At 42.8% G+C, this 24,698-nt stretch overlaps 2 protein-coding genes across 4 annotated transcripts in view; one reads left to right on the top strand and one right to left on the bottom strand.

Moving 5' to 3' along the window:
• The window catches only part of egfem1 (EGF-like and EMI domain containing 1), a 63,246-nt gene that overhangs the window by 13,482 nt on the left and 25,066 nt on the right, over positions 1–24,698 (bottom strand). For all 3 annotated transcript variants that reach the window (XM_030438294.1, XM_030438302.1, XM_030438312.1), the window contains exons 6-23: positions 23,954–24,076; positions 22,247–22,372; positions 21,065–21,187; positions 19,515–19,637; positions 18,994–19,131; positions 18,768–18,890; positions 17,994–18,116; positions 17,489–17,737; positions 17,274–17,402; positions 14,326–14,454; positions 13,528–13,656; positions 8,913–9,047; positions 7,715–7,849; positions 6,574–6,699; positions 6,111–6,242; positions 5,752–5,880; positions 5,524–5,655; positions 5,017–5,145 (exon numbers count right to left, since the gene is read on the bottom strand). In XM_030438294.1, the coding sequence (XP_030294154.1) occupies positions 5,017–5,145; positions 5,524–5,655; positions 5,752–5,880; positions 6,111–6,242; positions 6,574–6,699; positions 7,715–7,849; positions 8,913–9,047; positions 13,528–13,656; positions 14,326–14,454; positions 17,274–17,402; positions 17,489–17,737; positions 17,994–18,116; positions 18,768–18,890; positions 18,994–19,131; positions 19,515–19,637; positions 21,065–21,187; positions 22,247–22,372; positions 23,954–24,076 (2,433 nt within the window). The remainder of the gene's footprint in view (positions 1–5,016; positions 5,146–5,523; positions 5,656–5,751; positions 5,881–6,110; positions 6,243–6,573; positions 6,700–7,714; positions 7,850–8,912; positions 9,048–13,527; positions 13,657–14,325; positions 14,455–17,273; positions 17,403–17,488; positions 17,738–17,993; positions 18,117–18,767; positions 18,891–18,993; positions 19,132–19,514; positions 19,638–21,064; positions 21,188–22,246; positions 22,373–23,953; positions 24,077–24,698) is intronic.
• LOC115594320 (EH domain-containing protein 2-like) lies at positions 9,829–13,542 on the top strand. Its single transcript, XM_030438322.1, has 6 exons — positions 9,829–10,150; positions 10,252–10,428; positions 11,051–11,148; positions 11,543–11,955; positions 12,046–12,210; positions 12,302–13,542. The coding sequence occupies exons 1-6, from the start codon at positions 9,930–9,932 to the stop codon at positions 12,860–12,862; spliced, it is 1,635 nt and encodes a 544-aa protein (XP_030294182.1). The 5' UTR covers positions 9,829–9,929; the 3' UTR covers positions 12,863–13,542.

Below are 24,698 nucleotides of genomic sequence, written 5' to 3'. Positions count from 1 at the left end.
CTTACCACCTACTGAAAATACCAATATCAAATTGCAGTACCACGCTGCGGCTGTTCATTTGCAGAGGGTCTGCGTTCGTTAAGTGAGCTCATGTCCCACATGTGTGGTGGATCTGGGCCACATCAAAGTCGACGGCGGCTCGGAGGCCGTTCCCTTTTCAGGGGGTTTGAGGGGGCACAGAGAGCTGGTAATTAGAGCACCTGCTGAGTCCACAGGCCCTACCAATACACGGCAAAACAAAGCCAGGTTACTGTGCCCCCGCAACACCCCCACACACACATTCTGTATACCTACAGTATCGCTGCTGATGCGAGGCGATGCCAGTGTGAGAATCTGTTTCCCATTCTCAAGGAGAGTGTGTGTAGACTCAATTGACACTCAGAGAGTTTGGTAAACACAGTGGCTCCCATCCACAAGAACCTAGCCAGAGGCAGCGGGATGAATGAGCCGTCCCTCTACTGGGATGTAAATATTGTCTGCAAGCATGACTTCACCAGAGCAGGAAAGAATGACTGTGTTTATTCGCAGCCTATTTTTGATCGCTCAGTTTGTCACTGCAGAGATCACATCCTAACTCATGCATGATAGCTTTATTCTCGCCAAACGTAAACGTCGTCCATCCTGGTCTTTATTGACTGCCAAAGTTTGAGTGATTGACAGCCGTTGCAGGCTTTGCTCTCATCGGGTACCCCCTTCTGTTTTCTATGTGAGAAAATGTGAGCCCGCTGAGGGTTTGGGCAGAGTCTGTCCCAATTATCTCGGCAGCCAGCGGCTTTTCATTTCATTTATATACTACCTCCTCTATCTATAAGGAAAGCAGTGGAGCATGTCACCAACGGAAGCCACAAATTGTGAGGGCAACAGGAATGTGTAACGTGGTGGTTTTACGTATATCTAAGGGTGTTCCCCTACAGTTTATGCATCATGCCCTCCTTCTCCCGCTCCAATTGATGATGCTGTCCACTCCTCCTCCTCCTCCTCTTCCTCCTCCTCCTGCCTCAATGCCTCAAATTTGGAAAAGTATCCTTGCTGCTCAGCACTTTCTGGCATGGTCATCCCTGTGTTCCCACGCTGACAGCATGACGTCTTCGCCTGCCTCTGTAGTGGTTAGGCTGCGATGTTATTAAAGCCAGCCCGCTGACGATGCTGTCATTTTAACGCAGCTGTACATTAGCTCTGTGGTAGTACTGTAGCAAAAATCTCTGGTTTATTGTTTATTATTATGATAGCAATCGCCGACGCCATGGCAACATCTTTCTGTCCTGTTTTATTGTTTCAGGAATGTTACTCTTGAAATGCGGGGCTGCAACTAACAATCCTTTTCATTACGTATTGACAGTGACGCTGCTTATTTTCATGCCGTCCATAAAATGTCAAGGAATTAAGAAAAGTCCTTATTAATGATAGGATCATTAATGAGGACATTAATAATAATTGACGTCTTTTATGTGTTTATTTTTCTCAGAAATATTCCCAAACACTCTTCATTTCCTATCATATACTGCAAAGAAAAGCAGAATACCCTTCGATTTAGGAAGCTGGAACGAGCAAATGTTTTAATTTTTTGCTTGAAAAATGGCCGCAACGATCTATCGATTGTCTAAATAGTTGGTGATTAAGTGATTAATCAACGCTATGTTGAAACTTACCGAAATGTAATTTATTTACCAATAAACAACAGGGGCTCAACTCATCGATAATATTAAAGCGGCAATGTGTAAAAACTTTAGTTCAAAATATTTTTTAATTTCATGAAAATGATCAACAGAAAGTGAAGAAATCGTGTTAAAGTGATATCTGCTGATATTAGCATGCTAACCAGCTAGCCCCGGGCCTGAAAACCTCTTTCTCCCAGCGCTCCAAAGCTATGTGCCGGCAGCGTAAACACAAACACTCCCCTGGTAGTCTGGCTAGCTGTGTGGCTAGCTGAGTTTACAAGCTAACTAAAGCTACACTCACGGATGCATAAGAAAATACGGTTAGCAGCAGTTAGCAATCATGCGTGTGATTTGCTGCCCCTGTTTGTTGTTTGTATGATTTCAAAGCGGCCAAGTCTCAAGTATTGCGCCTTTAAAAAAATAAGGCCTTTATACATCAACATGTTTAAACACTTTTCTTCCTTTTCAACTGCAGCGCACACACTCTTGAGCTAAATCCTCTGACACTTCTGAATGCTTTATTATATGTTTATGACAGCAGGGGGCGACTGGTTTCCATATTTACCACAGAGCAGCAATCTGTCTTCTGATATTAGCACGGTGTCTGCAAGTGTTTGTAAGTGAGGACTCTTCTCTCAGTGTCTTTGTTTATAGGTAGGGGAAGAGGACATGGTCCACACATACACACATACACACACACACACTGTGCCATCGCTGAAAGACTCCATCTCTAGACTAAATGAGCTCTTTAAGACAGGAGGATTATTTCCAGATCCCTGGTTGTGTAAGAGCCACTGCTGTCAGCCCATAAAGCTGGTCCAGGGACCACACAGCCGGGGAGAGCAGACCACAGAAATAGAGCGGATAGAGAGAACACAGAATAGAACTTCCTGGTGCCATTCAGGGTCTATACGCTCAAAGAAAAAGCTACACAACAACAACAACAAAACAACCAAGCTTCTTCGACAATAGCGCGGATGTTCGATGCCAGTCGAACCAGAGTTCCTTTTTACTGCGACCAAATGAACTATTTTGATGCAGACATCAAAGCTGCGGGGCAGAAACGCAGCACGACCCGCGCTAATTGAAGAAGTGGTCCAGTGTGCAGGACCCATGTCAGCACAATAGCTCGTTTCCTCTGACAAAAACTTGACTGAAATGTTTAGAATCAACCTCAGCGCCACAAGAATGCTCGAAGAAACTATGCATTTTGCCATAGTAACAAGCTCCCTGAGTGCTTCAGAGAGCCGCTCTGTCCGTGAATAACATAATGAAAGCCAGTGCGTGAACGAGAAATCGCCCACGTAGAATCAAACACTCAGAAAGGAAAGTCATCTCTTTCCATTTGAATGCTGTGAAACAGATGAACACGAGAGGATCTGGTCCTTCTCACAGCCCAGGCCTCTTCCTGACTTCTCCTGAAGGAAGAGGCCCAGCAGAAGACTGAGAAACTGGACACCTCTGTTTGAGCAGAGAAGGCCTTCAGAAAACAGAACCGAGTCAGACCGATGGCCCTATTTCCACAGCAACGTCCAATCAGAGTGACGTCTGCGTCTGAGGCCATTAGACTGTTATGACTGGGGACGTGAGGCTCTGCTCTAGTGTGACATGGCCGTGATTTACGATGCCCCGTGCGCTACGGAGGTGGTATGAATTTCTGGTCCTGGTAGTACACTTACACTAAATCTTACACTTTGCAATAACACAAGGCCACTTCGAGTCAAAAGACTATAATCAAGAACAAATCTATTACGTTGTTAAGACTCCTGGACTGTCGGATTGTCTTTGGGTTCAGTAAAAATATCCCCATGATGAGAAGAATATAAGTTACACGAGGGGTTTGCTATGGCAGGATGCTCGACTCTGCAGCCTATGAAATACAGTCCATCTATCCCAGAATGACTAATACAAATTATATCTTGGGATTTGTGTGGTTTTAAAGTGGTTTTGCTTATGACATTACACGGACAATCTGATGATTCATCTGTGTGATGATTCACTCGAACCGGGGAGGAGAGGAGAAAATCAGAAGAATGTCCTGCAGCGCCCTCTAGTGTATTAAAGACAGCACTGCCTTCAGTGGGGACGAGGTTCAACAGATGGGCTGACAGGTATTTGTCACATATCACTCAAAGTTCAACAAGGTCAGGATGGATAATGTAACAATGCATCTGAGAATAAAACTCAAACTGGCAGCGCCCTCTGAAAGTATCCAAACTTAACTCAACATATTTTAACATATTAGATATGAAAAAAAGGGCTGCAACCGATTATTTTAATCTTAAAATAATCTGGATATTATTTCATAGGTTTATAGATTCATCAATTGGATTAATTGTTTTGTCGTTTAATAATAATAATAAACAATAATAACAACAACATTATTATTATTATTATTATTATTATTATTATTATTATTATTACTACTACTACTACTACTACTAATAATAATAATAATAATAATAATAATAATAATGATAATAATGATAATAATAAAAAGATAATTTTAAAAAATCAAAAGCTGGAGGTAGGGTATGAGGACTGCTACTTTGGTCCAAAACTCAAAAAACTCAAACTCAAAACTATGATGTTTACTACCTAATAAGCATTGGAAAATTAAGTAATCATATCTTTTACTAAAGTAAATAGTAAATACTAATACCAGACTATGAGTATCAAAGGTAGAAGTACTCATTATTCAGAAAAAGCCCGTCTGTAGTTTACTGTTATAACAGATGTTTTTGGTTTATCACTACTAGTTACCTGAGGGTCAGAGTAAAGTGGCAACACGACTCTTCCCCCCCTGCTGTTTCCTTGTGGTAGTATCGTTTGTATGTACTTCGTTTCATTCCACCTCTGCTCATAAGATGAGGCAAAGCAGCACGTCCTCACAGTTCAGAGGCTGAAGTGTTTTGTTTGGATAGGAACATGTGCAGGACAAAACAAGACATGTAGGGACGGTTCTGCGAGAGATCATCTCGGATTATCAGTGTCCTTTGTTTGAGGGAAAAAAAACAGCAAAACTTTATAGTCTTATGGTTAAACTTGAGGAAAGGGAACAAAACTGCAGGTGTTAGTCAAAGATGGAAAGGACTTTCAAAATAACCATCACATACATAAATACACATAATTAAAACCTATGATTTCAGTTTTAAAAAAAGGTGCCACGTGGACCTTCAGTCAATGGTATAAGTCTCTAAAATCATTTAACAACAGGTTTGTTATTCTAAAAGGTTGATTCAAAGTTAAAATGACTCATAACATAACAGACATTTTGGATAACTTCCCATGTCTCACAGAGACAGATACCATCAGGGGTATTGTAACAGTCACTGGTCAGAAACAAAAGAAATCTTACTTTTTTCACAGTGAGTGCCAGCGTATCCGGGCGAGCATGTGCAGGCTCCGCTCACATGGTCGCACAGGGCCCCGTTCTGACACTGGCACTGCTTTGCACATCCCTGCCCGTAACTGCCGTTCACACACTCTACGAGCAAACACATGAGGGAGGCAGGTCAAGAGAGATTTTTTAAACAAGATCGTAAATGAAAATCTTAACTAAATGTAATGTAATGCCAAATGCTAAAAGAGTCAGTCTCGGTTCACAGGGAATACTGTTTTATGTTGCGTCACACATGTAATAATGTAGCTGTTGTGTCTTTCCAGAACTATACGAGTTTTATATAAATAAACCAAAGTATTCAGCATATTCCAAGTCCAAGGAAAACATTAAACATGATGAAATGAAATATCCAGGAAATTACTCTGCAGCATTGTAAAAGAGCTGAGAAGATGTTATAAGTGACAATCAACCCTAGGTGGCAGTGTTTGCTAAAACATAGTGTGTGAAAAGTAGTTTGCTTACTCTCTTCACAGTGGTCTCCAGTGAAGCCGGCCTCACATGCACACCGGCCGGTGACTGGGTCACAGCCCACAGAGATCTCTTTGCACTGGCATCTGCTGAGGCAGCCTTGACCCCAGTAACCAGATTCACATGCTGTGAAGTTAAGCACAGGGTTGGGAAATGTTCAGCGGTGTGCTTTCGCCTCAATTATGTCACATTCTCATTGATCTCCATAATTATAGTTCTCACATGTTGCACAGTCATGGCCTCTTTTGCCTGGAGGGCAGACGCAGAGTCCGGTCTGTGAGTCACAGGTAGCATCAGGGTGGCAGGAACAGTGGAGTAAGCAGCCTGGTCCGTGGAAACCTGCTGGACACTCTGTACAAAACATGTCCAGATTTTTGACTGACGCATGCTTAATCTGAGCTAAAACATTCTATTAATTTGAATGAAACTTTGTTTTAAACACTAAAATAATCTGAGTTCAATTGATTACTTAATTGCTGTTTAAATCATGTCTTTATTTGAGACGAACAGACTCAAATTAATGATCAAAACTGTCTTTTAAGGGCAACAAAACCATGTTTAAAATGTGTCTTGAAACTCACTATTTTGGCAGTTATTTCCCATGAAGCCTCGTTTGCAGTCACACACACCGGTCTGCTTGTTGCAGGAGCCTCCGTTCTCACAGTGAGGACAAGATGACTGGCACTTCGACCCCCAGAATCCATCAGGGCAGTCTGGGGAGCATCGAGCATCTTTCAGATTTAGTGAGCAGTATGCCACTTATGACTGGTTTGTTTTAGGGGAGGCACCAGAGAACAAAAACACTATGATGCTTTAGTGGGCTACAGATCATTCTGCGGGCTCATAATGTCAGTGAGCTCAATCTCAATCACATGTCATCACTTTGTCTTTTTAAGTCTACCACAAGACAATAAGGCTATAATGTCCTATTGGGACTACTTTTCCCCTGTTACTTATTGAAAGCGAGAAACACCTTGTATTCATTGTTTTTGTCACTTATTTTTGATGTAGTGTTTGTTCTAGTGTATAAAATAATAACTATACCTTCCTGACACGAGTGTCCACTCTTCCCAGCAGGACAGATGCACTTTCCGGTTATGGGATCACAAGGAGCTCCTCCGCAGTCACAGGTGAGACGACAGTTCTCGCCATAGCTCAATGATTGGCAGGCTAGCAACACATTCAAACGGATTCAAATGTTTCAGGGAAAAAAAGAGATACGGGAGCAATCACAGTGTAACACACACAAACACGAGGCCGGATTGTGCAACATTGTGAAATCGGATGAAGAGAGGAAAACTCAATCATGTTCTGTTTATTTACCCAGCGTCTGCCAATAGCTTCTGCAGTAGTAACTGAAGTAAATTGCCCCTGTCATGACCTGGCCTGCAACTTAGGCGGGGTCCAAAGCAGAAAATGTGGATGGCTTTTCATTTTTTTTTTTTAGATTTGGCTCAGACAGAGCCGGCAAGCCAAGGCCTGGACTGTGCATTAGTGCTGACATACTGTAACCCTGCTCTGTTATCTTAGTCCACTCCTCGGAGACACAAAGTCATGTTTTTACCAGAGCCTCCTGAACAATATTCAGTACCACAACACAAGGGGGCTGAACTTTCCATCAACCGGCAGAGTAAACAGCCGGAGGACGCCCTGCTGCGGAGGAGCGCTCATACCATCGGTTGCGCGGTTTGTACTGAAAGAACACCTGCACTGACCAGGTGAACTCGAGACAGAGCCTTTTTTTTTTAATTTCGCCTACTAAATCCACTCATCCATCAAAGGCAGCACAGAGTGAATAGAGATTGGACAGAATAAAGAAAGATTTATAGGCGGATTGGAATATGTTGCGACAAAGGGGGAGAGATTCAGACACTCATCAATAATCATTTGTGTTGACATGCAGTTTATCGGAAAGGTCACACATTCGCTCAATCACGAAGTGTGCAAACAATAGTCACACATGTAGACACATGCGCGTAAGGCAAGAACGAACAATTCTCATATCCACACTGCTCACAGCGAGTGAATCCACAGTGAGTCCTTATTGTAAAAGTTGATGCCACAAGAGTGCGCTGTGGAATCAAGTTTTTGGGGTCCTATGTGTAGACTGGGTGAGCTGCCTTTCTGTAGATAAACAGAGTTGTCTGAATCTGAATCAGTGTATTGAAGCAGCTTTTCTTCTCACCCAGCTGACATCTATCTCCATGAAGGCCTGCAGGACATCGCCGGCTGCACTCTCCAGTCCTGGGGTCACATGGCCCTCCACCCGGACAGTCACATGACTGCTCACAGCCTGCGCCGAAGAAGCCCGGCCCACATTCTGCATTGGGACATATTCAAAACAAAGGGGAAAAAATTTAAAAATAATATCAAAACACATTGGCAACGATATCATGAAACTACTTGACACAGACAGGTTATTAAGATCTTAAACAGTGACTGGCTTCCTCGAGACACCACAGTGGGCTGCTTTATAAGAGCAACCACAGCTTCTTAAAGAGGCGGTTTTCACCAAAATCAACATCACATATTTCTGCTCTTACCTGTGAGTGCTATTTATCCATCCATCCATTTATCCATCTGGCCTGTGGTGCTCAACACATAAAGAATTAAAAACTCAACAGCGGTGTCTCTTTCCAGAAATCATGACCTGCTTCCTCAAGATACCTGTCATGGTCCGGTGTGTGCAGTTTCATGTAGGAACTAATTCCTCTCTACCGATCTACGCCTGCCAATCTTATCAACTACTGGATGAGGGGCTAGCTAACTAAGCTATTGAAGCTAGCTCAGGTTACAGCTCGCCCATAGGGAGATTCTTGGTGATACAGTGCAGTTATAGTTCCAACAAAGAAACTGCTCACAACAAGCTTTGTGGATTATCTTAAGTACCTGGGTCATGCTCTCTGGAAAAAGACGTCGGTATCAAGTTTTTCTTCAAAATGTAGTTTATGGTGCTCATAGCACCACAGGCCTGAGGGTGTTCCTTTATGTTAAAGGGAAGGCAGACGTCCATACCTCCAAAACTCTGCAACCCACACCAAAACAATCTAGATGGATAAACTGTACTACAGGTAAGAGGAACAATATGTATTTTTGGGGTGAACTGTCCCTTTAAAACGCTTTCATTTCAGAACATGATATCATATCTGCAAATCAAAGTGTATTTCACCAAAACCACTGAGATTACTGTCACTCTAGTCCTATGACTGCAGCAGGAAATGAACTCATCAGTCATATTTACACTCAGCCGACTTGTGACTGAGACTCAGGCCGTCGCGTGACAATGTCTGCGCGCTACTAAACCCACATCAAAACCATTTCCTTCCTTGCATGCCGAGGCAGCCTTTGGATAAATGAGTTGGTGATCTGCGGAGTGCATATACCTTTCTCACACTGTGGGCCGTGGTATGCGGCCTTACAGAAACAGCGGCCTGTTTTGGGGTCACAGCCAGTGGAATGTTCTTGAACACAGTCACATTCCTTGGAACAGCCTGCGCCGTGCGTCCACCTGGGACAGGCTGAGGGGCCGGACGTGATCCATTTTAAAACAGACAAGAAGAAGGAGTTAGGTCGGCACACAGCCGTGAATGGTTTCAACATGTTCTCATGCTTATATGACGCCATACAGAAAAATATACACATGTGAGTTTTACTTATATTCAGATGAATAGATTGCTGCAACGTCAGAAAATGTGTTTGCATAGGTTAAGCAAAGAAAACAAATTCTCTGGAATATTTGTTTGTTTCAGTTAAAGTGCTCCCCGTTAATTAAGAAAAACACTGACATGAAACCTTCTCTACTATCAGATTGCATTTACGTAGGAGCTAACGGACCCACCCAGCCACCGTGTTATCACAACATCAGACTTCTTCGAGTTTGAGTCATGTGACCATGCCTCCTGTTTCACTTGATTTACTGAACTTCATACTAAATTCAGTCATTCAATCGTACAGCTGCGCGACTATGAATCTAATTTGGGACGGGGGTGACTGTTTAAGCAGGCGTATTTTGTTGTGTTGCTGCTAACTTTCTGCAAACTTTATCAGAAGCACCGAACAAATGGATGTAGAATGTACGTAAGACTTTGAAACTGAAGCAGCGCCACATCACCACTTATTATTCAGAACAATAAATCTGCACGGATTTTGCCAAGACTGTCTCAGCTCAGCAACAAAAAGCTCCACTCCACCCTGTCCCTCTCGACACTGGCTTTATGTTAGGTGCAGCTGCAGGCTCTGGTTACACCCTCTCCACCCTCTACATGGCCCGCTGCAGGATGGAGCAGACAGCTGTGAGAATCTGATAATATTCCTTGTGCACATTCCTCCATCATTCAGTTTGGTCCTAGAAGAGCGAGCAGCCTCCACACTGAGAAAATTGAGAGCAGAAATCCATCGCCATGTCCATCCGGAGGCTCAGGAGCAACCCTAAAACACTCGGGGATGTCAACATGGTGACAGAGGAGCTGAAGAATCTTTATTATAAGAGGCTGCTGCCGATAGAGAAGTACTATTCTTTCCATCACTTTCACTCCCCGAGCTACGAGGATGCAGACTTTGACAACAAGCCGATGGTGTTGGTGATGGGTCAGTACTCGACAGGAAAGACAACTTTCATCAGGTAAGAATCAGAGCGTCCACACTGCAGATGTGCGCATGTAGTCTGCCGACCAATGATTAAGGGGGAACCATTTTTGTAACGGTGGCTTGGACTTGCTTCAGGTATCTCATAGAACAAGATTTTCCTGGTAGCAGAGTTGGACCAGAGCCCACCACTGACTGTTTCACTGCCGTCATGTACGGAGAGCCGGAAGGAATCATCCCTGGCAATGCCCTCACAGTTGATCCGAAGAAGCCCTTTCGCAACCTGGACCCATTTGGGAATGCTTTTCTGAACAGGTGATGGTGATCAACAGACACAAAGAGTGTTAAGATGACAGAGGGAGGTGGAGGGAGAGTGAGAGAAGGACGAAATAATAGATTGTTAGGTGTCTGGGGTGTGCCTTCTTTTTCCTCTACATTGTGTCAATGTTCTGCCTTTGCTCGAAAAGAAGTACTGAAACAAACAATGCGGTGCAAAGCCATTCGGATGTTTATTATTTTAACTTAAGGATAGTTAGAAATAGTAAAATACAGAAGCCAATTTCCAACAATGTGAGGGGGTAATATCCTGTTAGCAATTTTGATGAAAAACTTTCTTAAAATGACAACTTTGTATATCAAGAAAATGAGGCAGTTTCTCAAAACAGGGAGCCAATATCTGGAAATAATTAAATAGTATCTCTGAGCAATGACCTAGTATCTCTCTGAGTCTGCTTCGCACAGTCTCGTCCCACTTGCTTCTGCTGCATTGGAGCTTGTGTGAAAACAACACACAGGGAATCTAAATGTCAAGAACATTTCTCATTATTTTGAGAGAGTTTCTTGTAATTGCGCGACGTATTTCTGTTTCGTCACATAGGCGGCTGTGGCCTTCCACAGTAATGCTTTACGGTACGCTGATGTATTTTTTGCTTTGCAGGTTTCAGTGCGTTCAGACGCCAAACAAAGTCCTTGAGAGTATCAGCATCATCGACACGCCGGGCATCTTAACCGCTGCTAAAAGGAAACTGAGCAGAGGTAAGACAGAATACATCCTGATTTCCATTTCAGTATCCAATTCTGAGGAATTAATGGTTCTTGCTTCCAGTTAACTTGAAAGGCATTGTTGCTGTCCAGATGATTTAAATTCCTGATAAGAGAAAACTCCTGGTAGATGCAATGAATACTTCAGCCCAACATAATTCAAACACTTGGATTCAGGAGCCCAGCAGATGAAAGTGATATCACAGTGAGATGGGAGGAGAGTAACTGAGCGGTCTTCGCATTGTTTTATGGATGCATTAATCCATGGGTGTAACCAGTGAAGGCCACTGGGAAATGTTAAATGTTCCTCAAAGTCCTGAGGCAGTGGGACTTGCCCCATTACATACAGTGTTAATGGAAACCCTGTGTTCTCCTTCCTTTTCCCCAGGCTATGACTTCCCAGCAGTGCTGCGCTGGTTTGCAGAGCGTGTGGATCGAATCATCCTGCTGTTTGATGCACATAAACTCGAGTTCTCTGATGAGCTCACTCGGGCCTTTGGGGCTCTGTGCGGCTATGAGGACAAGTTGCGTGTAGTTCTGAACAAAGCTGACAGGGTGGACTCGCAGCAGCTCATGAGAGTGTACGGCGCCCTCATGTGGTCGCTGGGGAAAGTGTTTCGGACCCCCGAGATCTTGAGGGTTTACATCGGATCTTTCTGGTCAGAGCCCCGGCAGATGTGTGACCACTACCAGCTGATCGAGCTGGAGGAGGAGGACCTTTTGGCCGACATCAGGAACCTGCCTCGCAATGCTGCAGTACGCAAGCTGAATGACCTGGTGAAGAGGGCGCGCCTAGTGCGGGTAAGAGAATCTAATATATATATTTAGGCAAATATTTGAGATGCAGTTATTGTGGTTTAAGGTTTCAACTGAGCTTGCTTTTCCTCGTAGGCTCATGCCCACATTATCAGCTATCTGAAGCAGGAGATGCCCACAATTTTTTGCAAAGAAAGCAAGAAGCACAATCTGATTTACCAGCTTCCCGTGATTTATGCCAAAATCCAGCAACAGCATCGAGTCCCAGCCGGCGACTTCCCCGACTGCACCAAGATGCAGGTCAATCATTACTGATAACTGCTGTCTAATTTTTTTGTGATGTAACCTCATTAATCTGTGAGCCTTACATATGATTGCATATATTTTTCAGGAGAAGCTTTTGGGTCAAGACTTCTCAAAGTTCAAGACACTGAAACCAAGTCTAATGGCTTCCTTGGATAAACTCCTGACCAGTGACATAGCAAATCTGGTGCCTTTACTTCAACAACAAGAACTGAGGAAGAAATCCCTCCATGGAGTGTTGGACGGCGACTTTCTGGGAACATTCAGGCCTGAGCACTTCAAGAGAGACCCTTTCAAGGAACTCCGCGCCGACGACCGGAGCAGTGAGGCAGATTTCGACGAGTGGGTGGTGGAGAAATTCAAGCCGAAATACGACGAGATTTTCTACAACCTCAGTCCGAACGAGGGCAAACTGAGCGGCACAAAGGTCAGAGAGTGGATGATGACCACCCTCCTGCCCAACTCTGTGCTCGCTCACATCTGGAGGCTGTCTGATGTAGATGGGGATGGCATGCTGGACAATGAGGAGTTCGCTTTGGCGGTCCACCTTATTGAGGGGAAACTGGAGGGTCACTGGCTTCCCAGAGAGCTGCCGTCTCACCTGGTGCCGCCGTCGAAACGGCTGAGTACAGCCAGCGACGAAGAGTAAACATTATATTGAAAAAAAGATGACGTTTTGTGTACATTGTGTAGATAATTTCTATAATCTTAATCTGGTAGTAGCATCTTGTTGAAACAAAACTAACAAAGTGTACAGTGCTCCTTTGTATGTTAATCATGATATCAAAACCTAAAGATTACTGTAGATGTTTTTGATCACTGCACATTCTTCCTATCATATTTTCATTTTTAATTTCACCTCTGCATTCAGTCAAATTCCCATGGGAATAGGAAAAATGCAGCAGTGATTATTATTATTGTTAAAATAATTAGCTGGAATTCTACTTTTGTTTTATGCTCATGTGTCACATAACCATCATGTATTTTCTGTCAATGGCATTACACTACATAATCATCATTGTCATTATTATCACCAGGGTTGTTGCGGAATAGTGTTTTCGACGCCATGTCATGAAAATTGACGATTTTCACTGCATACATGTACATTTGCTTATCTACAGTATTGACTTCTGTCGTATTAGTGTTAATGAGAATCACTCCATCTTCTTTCAAAATGGTCATAATGTGAGTCTTAGTAAAAACAAACAAACAAAAAAACAATGTTTTTATTGCTGGTCATTGTTACACATGCTGCTGTAACCCTAATCTTCACCATCATGCAAAATAAGATAACAATGTCAGGTCGGTACTCACGCAGGTGGCAGAAGCGGCCGTACAGTCCAGGGGAGCACAGGCAGCCTCCATACAGACGATGGCAATGTCCATTGTTGGGGCAGTTGCACTTTCTTCTGCATTGCCTCCCGAAATAACCCCTCGGACAACCTGCAGACATGAATACTTTAGGATAGGATGCCTACTTCAGTGAGCTCCACTGTGATAAAAGTAAAGGTTTATATGTCCTGTGTGTAGTGTTCTAGTTTTAGAATTGTATATCTACAGAGGGAGTGAGTCCTTTTCTACAGAGTCCACCATGTTGCTCCGCCATGTTTCTACAGCAGCCCAGCAAGGATAAACTCAACACTGACTCTAAAGAGGGCCTTTTGCGTTTTTTAGCGACCACCGTAGGGGAGGATTAGACGAGGGGTACTCAGTTGGTTGCAGTCTGCCAGATACAAGCTACACACTGGGCCTTCAAATATGGACTTGGTTAAAAACAAAAGTCAGGATACAGTGTTCACTGTAGATAACACTGTCAGTGCACACCGACTGTAAAGCAGTCTTACATGATCTCAGACATTTCCTGATGTTTTGCTCCTGTCTTGTGAAATACTGTGATTTGATCCTTTGAGACTTTGGAAATGTATTGAAATGTATCCATGTTGGATGATAAATTCAATCTTCTGTTGAATCCTAAGGAGATATTTCTTGTGTGTCTGTTTGTGTGTGTGTGTGTGTGTGTGTGTGTGTGTGTGTGTGTGTGTGTGTGTGTGTGTGTGTGTGTGTGTGTGTGTGTGTGCGTGCGTGTCTATAAAGGCGTGTGTTTATACTAACCATCCTCGCAGAGCAGACCCTGTACCCCAGGGGGGCACAAACACTTCCCAGTCATGGGGTCACACGAGCCTCCATTCTGACAACGGCACAGGCTGTTACAGGCCTGCCCGTATGTCCCCTGTGGACAGGCTGGACAGGGAGAGAGGGGGGAGGGAAAAAAAAGAGGTTAAACATGGGGAGAGAGCATTGACACCTTCATGGTTGCAGCATGACTTAATAAATCAAACTCTGAGGAATTCCTCTGATTCTGAAATACAGGCTCATATGAGAGAAGAGAAAGTGAATGCAGCCAAAGAATGGGTTATGCTCCAGTGTTAAGAAGTCAGTCAACACGTCCACCTTCCATCCTGTCTTTCCCCATGGTGTGTGGCCTCCTGACACTATAATCTCTCTGGCCTTGTTAGCAATTACAACATGAACCAGCTGGCTGTTTAAGACGTGCTTGGCTGTTACAATCCGTCATGTGAACGTCTGCTTGAAGTCCATGTCACACTTCTTCACAGCAGTTTTATGTCTGTCCATGGGAAGATAAGCCAGTTTGAAATAACGGCATGACAGCACCTTGTAATACCGAAATGTTATCAAAGTCTTCAAAACTTTTTTTTCACAGAAATATCAGTTACACCACACACGATGTCTGCATTCTGAAATGCATACCAAGTAAGCAACTGTGCAGTGGGTGGAGTTATGAGGTTCTGCTTGAAATGATGGAACTGATGGTGATGATGATTAAGGACGTTGAGGCAACATGGCAAACATACAGAGCTGTTTAACTAGCACAAAATACATAATAATAATTATTCTAGAGCATTTGTTTAGGAATTATGTATTAAAATGTCTTGAAACGACCAGAACTTTGTTACTTATTTGGTTGAATTGGGTCCTTTTTTATTCAAAATGGTACCATCAATTGATGAAACCCACAGAAATCACAAGTTTACTCAAGGTAATGGCGCATTTCATTCGGTTGCCAGTCTTTACTTCCAGGATAGGGAAATCGAACAAGACTGAACATGACATGAAAACAATTTTATAACGCCTGACTGCAAGATCATTTTGCTCGTGCAGTGTTTATCCGCTCCAAACAGCCACTTTATGAGACCGTGTCCAAGAACATTAGCTGTGACCCCAAAATAGGCCACCGTTTCTGTAAGGCATGATAACCTTGATAACCCACCACCGCTCACTGTGAGAAAGGTATACGCACTTCACAGATCACCTAATCATTTATCAAACGGCAAGCACTTTACTATACATTGGCCGTGAGCTAACGTTAGCAAGTTACAGCAGACACCTAGGCATTGTGTGTCTGTGGTCCTGAACATTAAAACATCACAGAACTTACACAATGTAATCATCCAACAATGGACGTCACCTCCGCAGACTGCCGCTGCAGGCAGGTTGATGCAAACATGAGTGAAGATGAATCCACTTTTAAACGTTAATGTTACTGTCATAATTGCAACTAACAAATTATTTGGAAAAATTTAATTTCTAATTTCTAATTTGCACTTTTAATGATTTAATAGTTTAGAGTTGACTTGCTTGTCTTCTATCTGAAAACGGCTCCCCATGTCCAGATCCATCACCTCTGGGGTGGTGTGCATCTGAATACCGCCACCTCAGGAGCGTGTTTCTAAAGGTGACAGATTGCTTCGAACGGACTTGTCCCACGTGGCTGTCCTCTTATGATTACCAGCCTGACTCAGGTTCAGACCAAAGACAGCCATTAATCATGGAGCTGGATGGGAACAATGGGGCTTTGCTTTCTAACCCAGTAGTGGACATCCTTGGCCTCAGGCTGCGCTCTTGCTGTGGGCCCTGGCCTCGCTCCAGCAGTAGACAGATTGATTCCCCCTGTGCTCTGTGTTCTGGAGCCCATAAACAAGCCAGCCTCCCACGCAGAGGAGCCGACAAGTTTTGATACATGGCCCTGGATCGATGCACACTGGGAGCTATCTCATCTCTCTCGAACACTAGACCACATTACTATGGGTAGTTCAAACAGACTGAGAAGAGGATGCGTCCTGTGGGGAAAAACCTGGTTGTGTGTGTGAGTGTGTGTGCGTGCTGGACATTTAACATTACACACTTGCCATGTATATGATATGGCCATTAATTATTCATTTTGGTCTCCTGTCCCTGCACATGTCTTGGCCAGAAAGTTTTATATTTTGTATTTATTTTTCCACAAAATGAAATATTCAGGTCCCCAAACTTTTGAAGAAATAGTTGGACTGTTTCAAAAGTACACTTCACATTCTTACTAATGTGGGTACACCAGGATGCAGAAAGTTGGGACATATTGAGTAAAGAGAGGACAACAATCTCCGGTCCACCAGTCCACCTGTGTCCACCCCTGACTCAATCGTTTGATGTTTTAATAAGTATTTTAAACCAAACTTATCAAAAAAAGTAACACTTCAGTGTGAGAAGAACTACCTAAAATGATAGAACCCATCTTAGGGAATAAGTTGTTGATGTGAGTTTTCAGTTTGGCCCGTATCCCGTTGGACGAGGCAGGTTTATGAGCTTTACCGCATCCAGCCACCAGGGGGCGAAGAGCTGTCATGTCATCCATCAATATGTCAAACTGGCCAAGCTAGGCTAAGCTAAGAGGCTGCTGAAAGTAGCTTCATATTTAACAGGCTAATGAGAGAGTTATCGATCTTCTCATCTAACTTTAAGCAATGAAAGGAATAAGCGTATTTGCCACAATCTCAGACAACTTCTTATTGTCATGAGATTTCCTATTGCGTTATCACAGAACATTCTGTATGAAATGTCTGCGGATTCTTTAAGGAAAACCCAACATTCAAGCATTTGAATATTAGTGGTGAAGGTGAGGTTTAACCCACTGCAGGACTTCAAAATATTGTATTACAAAGAAAAGATGTGAGACACAATGAACACATCTAAGTGTAGAATGTCATGCGAACTGTACTCACTCATGTTGCAGATGATCCCGGTCCATCCAGGTGAACACTCACATCGGTCTCGGTTCTCACTACACTCTCCGTTCACACAGTCCTCACAGCTCACACTGCAGTCGTCCCCAAACGAGCCATCGAGACACACTGAAACAGAAACAACCGGCTGAAAATGAGGTTTCTACTTATTTCTTACCAGGCATACAGCTCATCACTCACACTTTGCACTGTACCTATGCTGGTGTCCAGTCTGAGCTCTCCTCGACGCTCCCTCTGGATCTCTAGCTCTTTTTCTCCATCACCACCATCACTACTTTCGTCATCATCATCATCATCAGTGGCATAACGGGAGTTCAAGGCCGCTGTGTACTGCAGGAGCTGAGGAGCCTTGCGGAACAGCAGGTCTGGCAATCTGTGGACTTCCAGCTGCTCGTCCTCTTCTTCCTCGTCCTCCTCTTCTTCTTCCTCTCTGCCATACAAAGCTAAACAAATGCAAGTTAGGGTTAACATTATTTTAGATGAATGGCACACTATGTGACAAATCATTAGTGAACAGCAGCTACAACAACTGTTCCATCGACCCAATTCCATGTGATATTACATTGTAGAACTGGCGATATGATAACATGAAACATACCAGTTTTAACGTATCCCTTGTTTGCTGAAACAAACGATGCCAACTTTTCATTCTGGGTTGATTTGATCAAAATAATGACTATAATACCAATGTCGACTCACATATGCAGGAGTGCTGGTCCTGGTCCAAGCGGAAGCCCAATCGACAGAAACACTCGTAGGTTCCCAGGGTGTTGACGCAGTAGTGTTCACAGCCCGAGGTCTCTGCGAGGCACTCATCATTGTCTGACAGAAGAATCCACAAACAACACACAGCTAAGACACGGAAAAGCCAATAATAGCCTAAATTTGATGGCAGACTAAGCTCGGGTGTGCCTTTTAGTTGCTTTTGTTCTACCTTAAAGTACTATTTTGGTTTAAAGGTGCTATATGTTTGTTTGTAACACCAACATTTTATATCTGTGACTACTCTGTTTGCAAATGAACATGGCTTCTTGCTTTCGTTGCGCTACTTCTTCATCCTTTGTTGGACTAAGGGCAGACAAGTTGCTACAGTAACTCACTACTGCTCCTTCGAAGGTACAAAGTGGTATTACGAGACAGGACTGACAGAGGCTAGCATGTAAGCACGCTAACTTCAGGAGAAATTGCTGCGACAAAACAAATAGTCATCTTTGACATAATGTCAGCACTTATTTCCTCAAACTCTATTTATTATTTTAGATCATTTTTTAATAGTTTTAAACTAAAATTGTTACATATACCCTTTTCTATCCAGCCGCTCTGGATTGCGGAAAGTTTGCTCCAGAAGATGCCTCATTTCAGCTGAACAGTCGGTTAGTAAATGAGTTCTGGGATCTTGCTTCCTGTGCCACAACAGGAATGCGCTAAAAAGCACCAGACAAGGCGAACTGGTAACAAATCCAGCAGTCTTACCATCACAGCCGCAGCCGTCTGGGTGCAGTCTGTAGCCAGCCCTGCAGCTGCACTCGTAGCCGCCCGGGTTGTTCCTACAGAAGTGACTGCAGCAGGACTCCCCGGTGGCACACTCGTCGCTGTCTGAGGCAGGCAGGCGGTGGTATAAAGAAGACAGATGGATGAAAATGAAAGAAACAAAGACAGAGAACTACACAATGAGAGCATTACAGAGAGAGGTTCTTACCTACACAGGTCTTCCTGTCCCGGTCCAGCTGGTAGCCGTGGTTACAGGAGCAGAGCGGCCCGTTGGTGGTGTGCTCACAGTGATGAGAGCAACCACCGCTGTTTTTCTCGCAGCTGTTGACGATCTCCATCTCAATGCCTGGAGGAGAGAGGACCGAAACCACAAGTGCATAACCGGAGCTGGAACATAAGTCATGGGGCATTTATGAGGACTATTTTGGTTTGTCCCAGTCTTGTAATTACAGGCTACGGATGAGGAGAGGAAGAATTGCATTCTAAAGCACAGTTACAGTAGTTTATAACACAATGGAATTAGTGGAAGTACGGTTTTCCTGCTTTTTAAGCGTACTTACATACATACCTAAATGTGATTACCGACATTTTTCTTTGCCTTATTTACAGGATGAAAATGTTTTAGGATAACAATACTGAAGTTATGAGAGAATTTGGAAGAAGCGACAAATTCAGTGGTAGCTGAAATTTGTGAAAGGCAGATTCGAACGTCCATAGCGATCTACTTACGGTAGCACTGTTTGCCATCAGCACCAAGTTCAAAGCCCGGGTGGCACACACAGCTGAAGGAGCCCAGCATGTTGACGCAGCGATGGGAACACTTGGCACGGCCCGAACTGCACTCATCAATGTCTATATGAGAAAGACAATAAACCACACAGATGGGCCTGATCAAAAAGACACGCAGAAAAATACAAATCAGGTGAGCATGAGGAAGTTGTGACGGCAAACTATTCATATCGAAGATTTATCTGTTATACAAAGTTGCACAACACTCGTGTACACACATATCTCGAGGTCATATTGAGACATTTCAGAGTTGATAAATCTCCTACTTGTCCTCTATGACTGGAAATAAGAAACCCAACACTCTTGGCCAAATGCAGCTTCCTCTCAGGACCAGAGGGGCCTGCGTTATTAAGGTTCTTACTGCAACAGAGACACATGGACGTTGACACAAATAGTCCATCCGGCACCTCAGAGTCCTTGTCTGAGATCTGACCACACACACACCACAGACACGTGTACACTTGTGTCACTTTTGAGGACTTTACAAGGACTTATAATCATTACCTGGAGACTTACATTAATCCCAACTCGGCTTGGGGCGATATTAGATATTACGGAATAATGGAATATTGCGATATTCTGCTGTCATATGTGATATGTTACACCATATTGAATAAGGAGCAGCTGTGTGATTCTTTAGAGGTACTAGTCTGACTAATTTCAAATTCATTTTCTTATTTATTGCAGTGTTATTTCTCACCTGGCTGACCAAACAGAAACTATAGGGAACGGAACCAGTGACCGACCAGCTGCGCCTAATATTGTACGCTATTCTGTTATTTTTGGAAGTCATTCTTCGCACTGAAGTATTCATTTAAATGTGTTGCCTGTGTTGCTGCAAAGGGAGAATAAGTTAACAGTATATCAAACTCTCAGGCTTGAACTTATTCATACAATTTATACTGCTAATCAACATGAAACACGAATAAAATAGAATATCGTGATTTTGCAGTTACAGTTACAAATGTAAAGGGTCTCCGGGTCTTGGGGGTCTGGTAGCAGTGCCTGTAAGAGGCTGAGGATGAAGAGAAACCTCTCATAATGCCTTTGTTCGGAGCTGCGTTTCTGGCACTAGAGGTCACTGAATCAAACACACATACTTTCACACCGTTAGGAGAGTATTATGTGTAAAAACTTTGCTCCCATGCATTCTTTGAAAAATCTGGATGTGTAGATTTCCAAACAATGTAGCAAACACTTCCTCCAGCAGGAAGGCTTTGTCAGGTCTCAGATTACTCTTTACTGACTTCTTCAGTCCACAGGTGGAGCAGGAGAAATGTTAGTGAGCTGGACTGAGAGAAGAGTTTCCAACATCAGCCTCTCAAATCAATACCACTCTGTTGCTTCCAAAAGAAGGTCTACTGTGGCTGTAACTTATGGAAAAATCATAAATGTCATCCTCCCTTAAACTGTTGGATATATCCCCTCTCTAATTTCTTATGTGGATACAAGGTATGTGCGTGTGCGTGTGTGTTTGTGCGATTCCTCACCTTCGCAGTTCCTGCCATCTCCAGCCAGTGTAAAACCAGGTCGGCAGCTGCAGTGAACCCGGCCGCCTTCTGAAAGACACAGCTGGGCGCAGCCTCCATTCCTCTCCTCACAGGGGTCCCTCACTGACGCACACAAACACACACAGGAAGAGACACACACGACAAAATGAAGCCAGGTCAGCCCAGCAGGTGATTCTCTGACCTTTGCTAGTTCGTTCACGAGCACAGATTTAATTCTCAACCTGGTCTGGATATGATATCTTAAAGATGCCTTGTTAAACTAACTGAATTCCTGCTCTTTACTGTACAGTGACTGTTTCAAAAAAAGCTGGCAAGAAAAACTAAAATTCTGTAATTTAATGCAATTCTGAAAAGAAGCCCCTAACGCATATCAGAAATTGTAACAAACTCTGTTTGTCCAGATATATATTACCATGTTCCTGTTCCTTTAATAAAGGAAAAGTAAATGTAAAGCTGAACCATTTGAGTTCAAGGCATGGTTTGGAGCTTCTGACACCTCTGTTAGTGCTTCTGGCAGTAATCTATAGGAGTTTTTAATATACTGAATTATTTATTTATTACAAGGCTGAAGCACGACCACATCATATAGTCTCACATGGTCCAACTTCAAATTACATAACAATATCACTGAGAATAGACATTTAATACCTATTTTTGGAGGAAATATTCGGGCACCTGGCAAAAGCCTGTAACCTCAAAATGCCCCTGCCCGTGACTAAGAGGGGCAAAAACTCATTCTAGCTCTTTATTTCCATATTTACACTTACATTGTGCATACAAATTGTTAAAAACAAGCACTTAGTTGAAAGGGGCCTATTCACAGAGCAAAAACACATAAAACTACATATATTGCATTGTTTCCAAGTTTATGGCTTTAAAAACTCTAATAGAATATATAATACCGGTTCAGAAATGTTATTGGCTACATGATGCGGCGGCTGGTGTGTAATTGGCTCAGGGGAGAAAAAGAGAGCGCAGGTCACTTTTCTACACAATCGCTCATTGGCTGTTTTTGGCTCTCGTGCGGGCATAGAATCTCATATCTGGTCAGATGAGCTGTCACTCAAACCTCTGCCATCTCTCTCCATTGTAGAGACATAAGGATGAAGGATAGGCATCAGGTAACAAATTGTTGCATTGTGTGAACAACAAATGACTTACATTCACAGTGTCTCCCATCTCTCCTCAGCTGGTAGTTCTTCCGACATTCACATTTGTAGTGATTGTTCCCCATGTCCACGCACTTGTGCTCGCATCCACCATTCAATACGGAGCAAGAGTTCACCGCTAAAAAGGAAACGAGACACATGATCACACACTGTAAATAAGCGCAGAAACCCATCAGCTCCGGTGTAATAGATGTCAAACTTTGACCAGAATGACAGATATAATTGGATTTGCTGGCAATCTTAAATGGCCTTCACACCTCAAACTCCGCAGCGGTGCAATTATGGAAAACACTTGGGTAAAGGCTGGAAACTGGAAAATGATATTCAGGCCGGGTCCGACGGGTGCCCCTGGTTACTTTCTAATGATCTTTCCATCCCATTACTCCTGTGATTTAATGACGTGCCAAATATGAATATCAGCCCTGTGCCTTCTGGGTGCTCTAAACACAGACATGATGACACAGACGGGCTGTAAAACTGAGAGAACGGCTGGCTTTTAACATTGATGACTTCAACAGGCACAATTAGCTATCCCTCTGCCTCCATCACTATCCTCTACCACTATGCTGCGGTCAAAGAATGGGAATATCAAGAATGAAAAATAAGAGCAAAAGCAACGGAGGAGTACTTGCTTTCAGCAAGTAACAAATTCTCCCATTACCAACAGGTTTTATGGTGCTAACATGGGAAGAAGTAATTTACCATCTTATATTTCCCCCTTTCACAACATGTTAGAATTTTGGAGGCTGAGCACTCCTGTTCTTTAAAGTGTTACTACACTGAGGATATTCTTCCAGGCGTTGTCACACACTTGGATGACACTGTCAGAGTTGGTAATTGTCGTTCGAATACAATAAGATACAATACTCTACATATATATATGTATATATATATATATATATATATATATATATATATATATATATATATATATATATATATACATATATATATATATATACATATATATAAAGTCAGGAAAAATAGTGAAAGTCCATACGGTCAGTTGTGTAGTAGTGTTCGCTGCTATGGTATATTCTACCAGGCCTTGTCACACACTTGGATGACACTGTCAGAGTTGGTAATTGTCGTTCGAATACAATAAGATACAATACTCTACATATATATATATATATATATATGGCGCCTTTAAAGTTAGTAATCTGACTATGTTATTAATTCAACAAGTTAAACGGTGAGCTTGAGAAGTGAAACATTAAAAACATTTTTACTTATTTGCATTGGTTTATGTTGTGTGCTGCCATCTACTGGTCAGGGGACATTTTTCAGACATGCACATTCTTCGGCTGTAGACAGACGCTGGACTCACATTGCTGCTGAATACATTTCTGCTACATCTCTGCCTTCAAGACTGCTTGTCTGTCAGTAATGTGTAAATAACTGTGTTAAAATAACTTTAATGCAGTCACGTGTGTACCCTCTGCTTGCATGTGTTTTTGTTTGTGCACTTCTTTATGTTCTTTTCCCTGTAATATTTCATTTTTATAAATAAAAACAAAAAACAAAACAATATAAAAATAATACTAGAACAGCCAAGCCTCGTCTGTGTGTGTGTGTGTGTGTGTGTGTGTGTGTGTGTGTGTGTGTGTGTGTGTGTGTGTGTGTGTTGTGTGGCGGAGTAGAAAGATTTTTAAAGTGGTCCCCACGAGTGTAATAAATACTTCTGTTTCGTACTTACCAATGCAGGTCCGACCATCAGCGTGCATGCGGAAGCCTTCGCTGCACTCACAGTGATGAGAGCCCGGTGTGTTGACACACGTCTGCTGGCATCCTCCGTTGAGCTCCTCACACTCATTAACATCTAAACACACACATACATCCATATATAGACGTGCCGTTGCTCATGATCATGCACAGGCAAAAAATGCTTATTAAGAAACCTTTCCGTTCATACGATAGAATATTGCTAAAAACCACAAGACTGCACATTAAAAAGAACCACTTCAGATATGAAAACATCAGAAATGTTCGGTATGTCAATCTGCCACTGACTGTGTTAGAAAACTGGAGGTTTTCTGATTTCGAAATTTGGCCAGTTGTGGGAAAGTAATGACTAAATGAATGGAAGCTTAAATTGAGCAGCTAGACATTTATTACATCCTTTTATAGAATCACATATCCAACTTTAAGGCGGTCTAATTAAACATTCCATCTGCGGTGAGCGAAATGAAAAGCACATTTTCACTTTAACATTTAAAGTTGTAATTGTATCATATTGACCAGTTCTTAATATCTTCTATTTAATCATCTGCAGAGATCTACTTTTGAGTAATACGTGTGAAGTTTGGTTGTCACATTCAAGCCTTAAGTCACCACTTACCAATGTTATAGTGACGGCAAATGCAAAAACTTTCATTTGAAAAGCCAGTGTGTCATAGTGCCTTTGAGCAAGGCACTGAATCACCATCACAATGCCACAGTGA

The sequence above is a fragment of the Sparus aurata genome, chromosome 2, assembly GCF_900880675.1.
Source record: "Sparus aurata chromosome 2, fSpaAur1.1, whole genome shotgun sequence".
NCBI lineage: Eukaryota > Metazoa > Chordata > Actinopteri > Spariformes > Sparidae > Sparus > Sparus aurata.
Note: the sequence above shows the minus strand (reverse complement) of the source record. Positions and strands in the feature narration are given on the sequence as shown.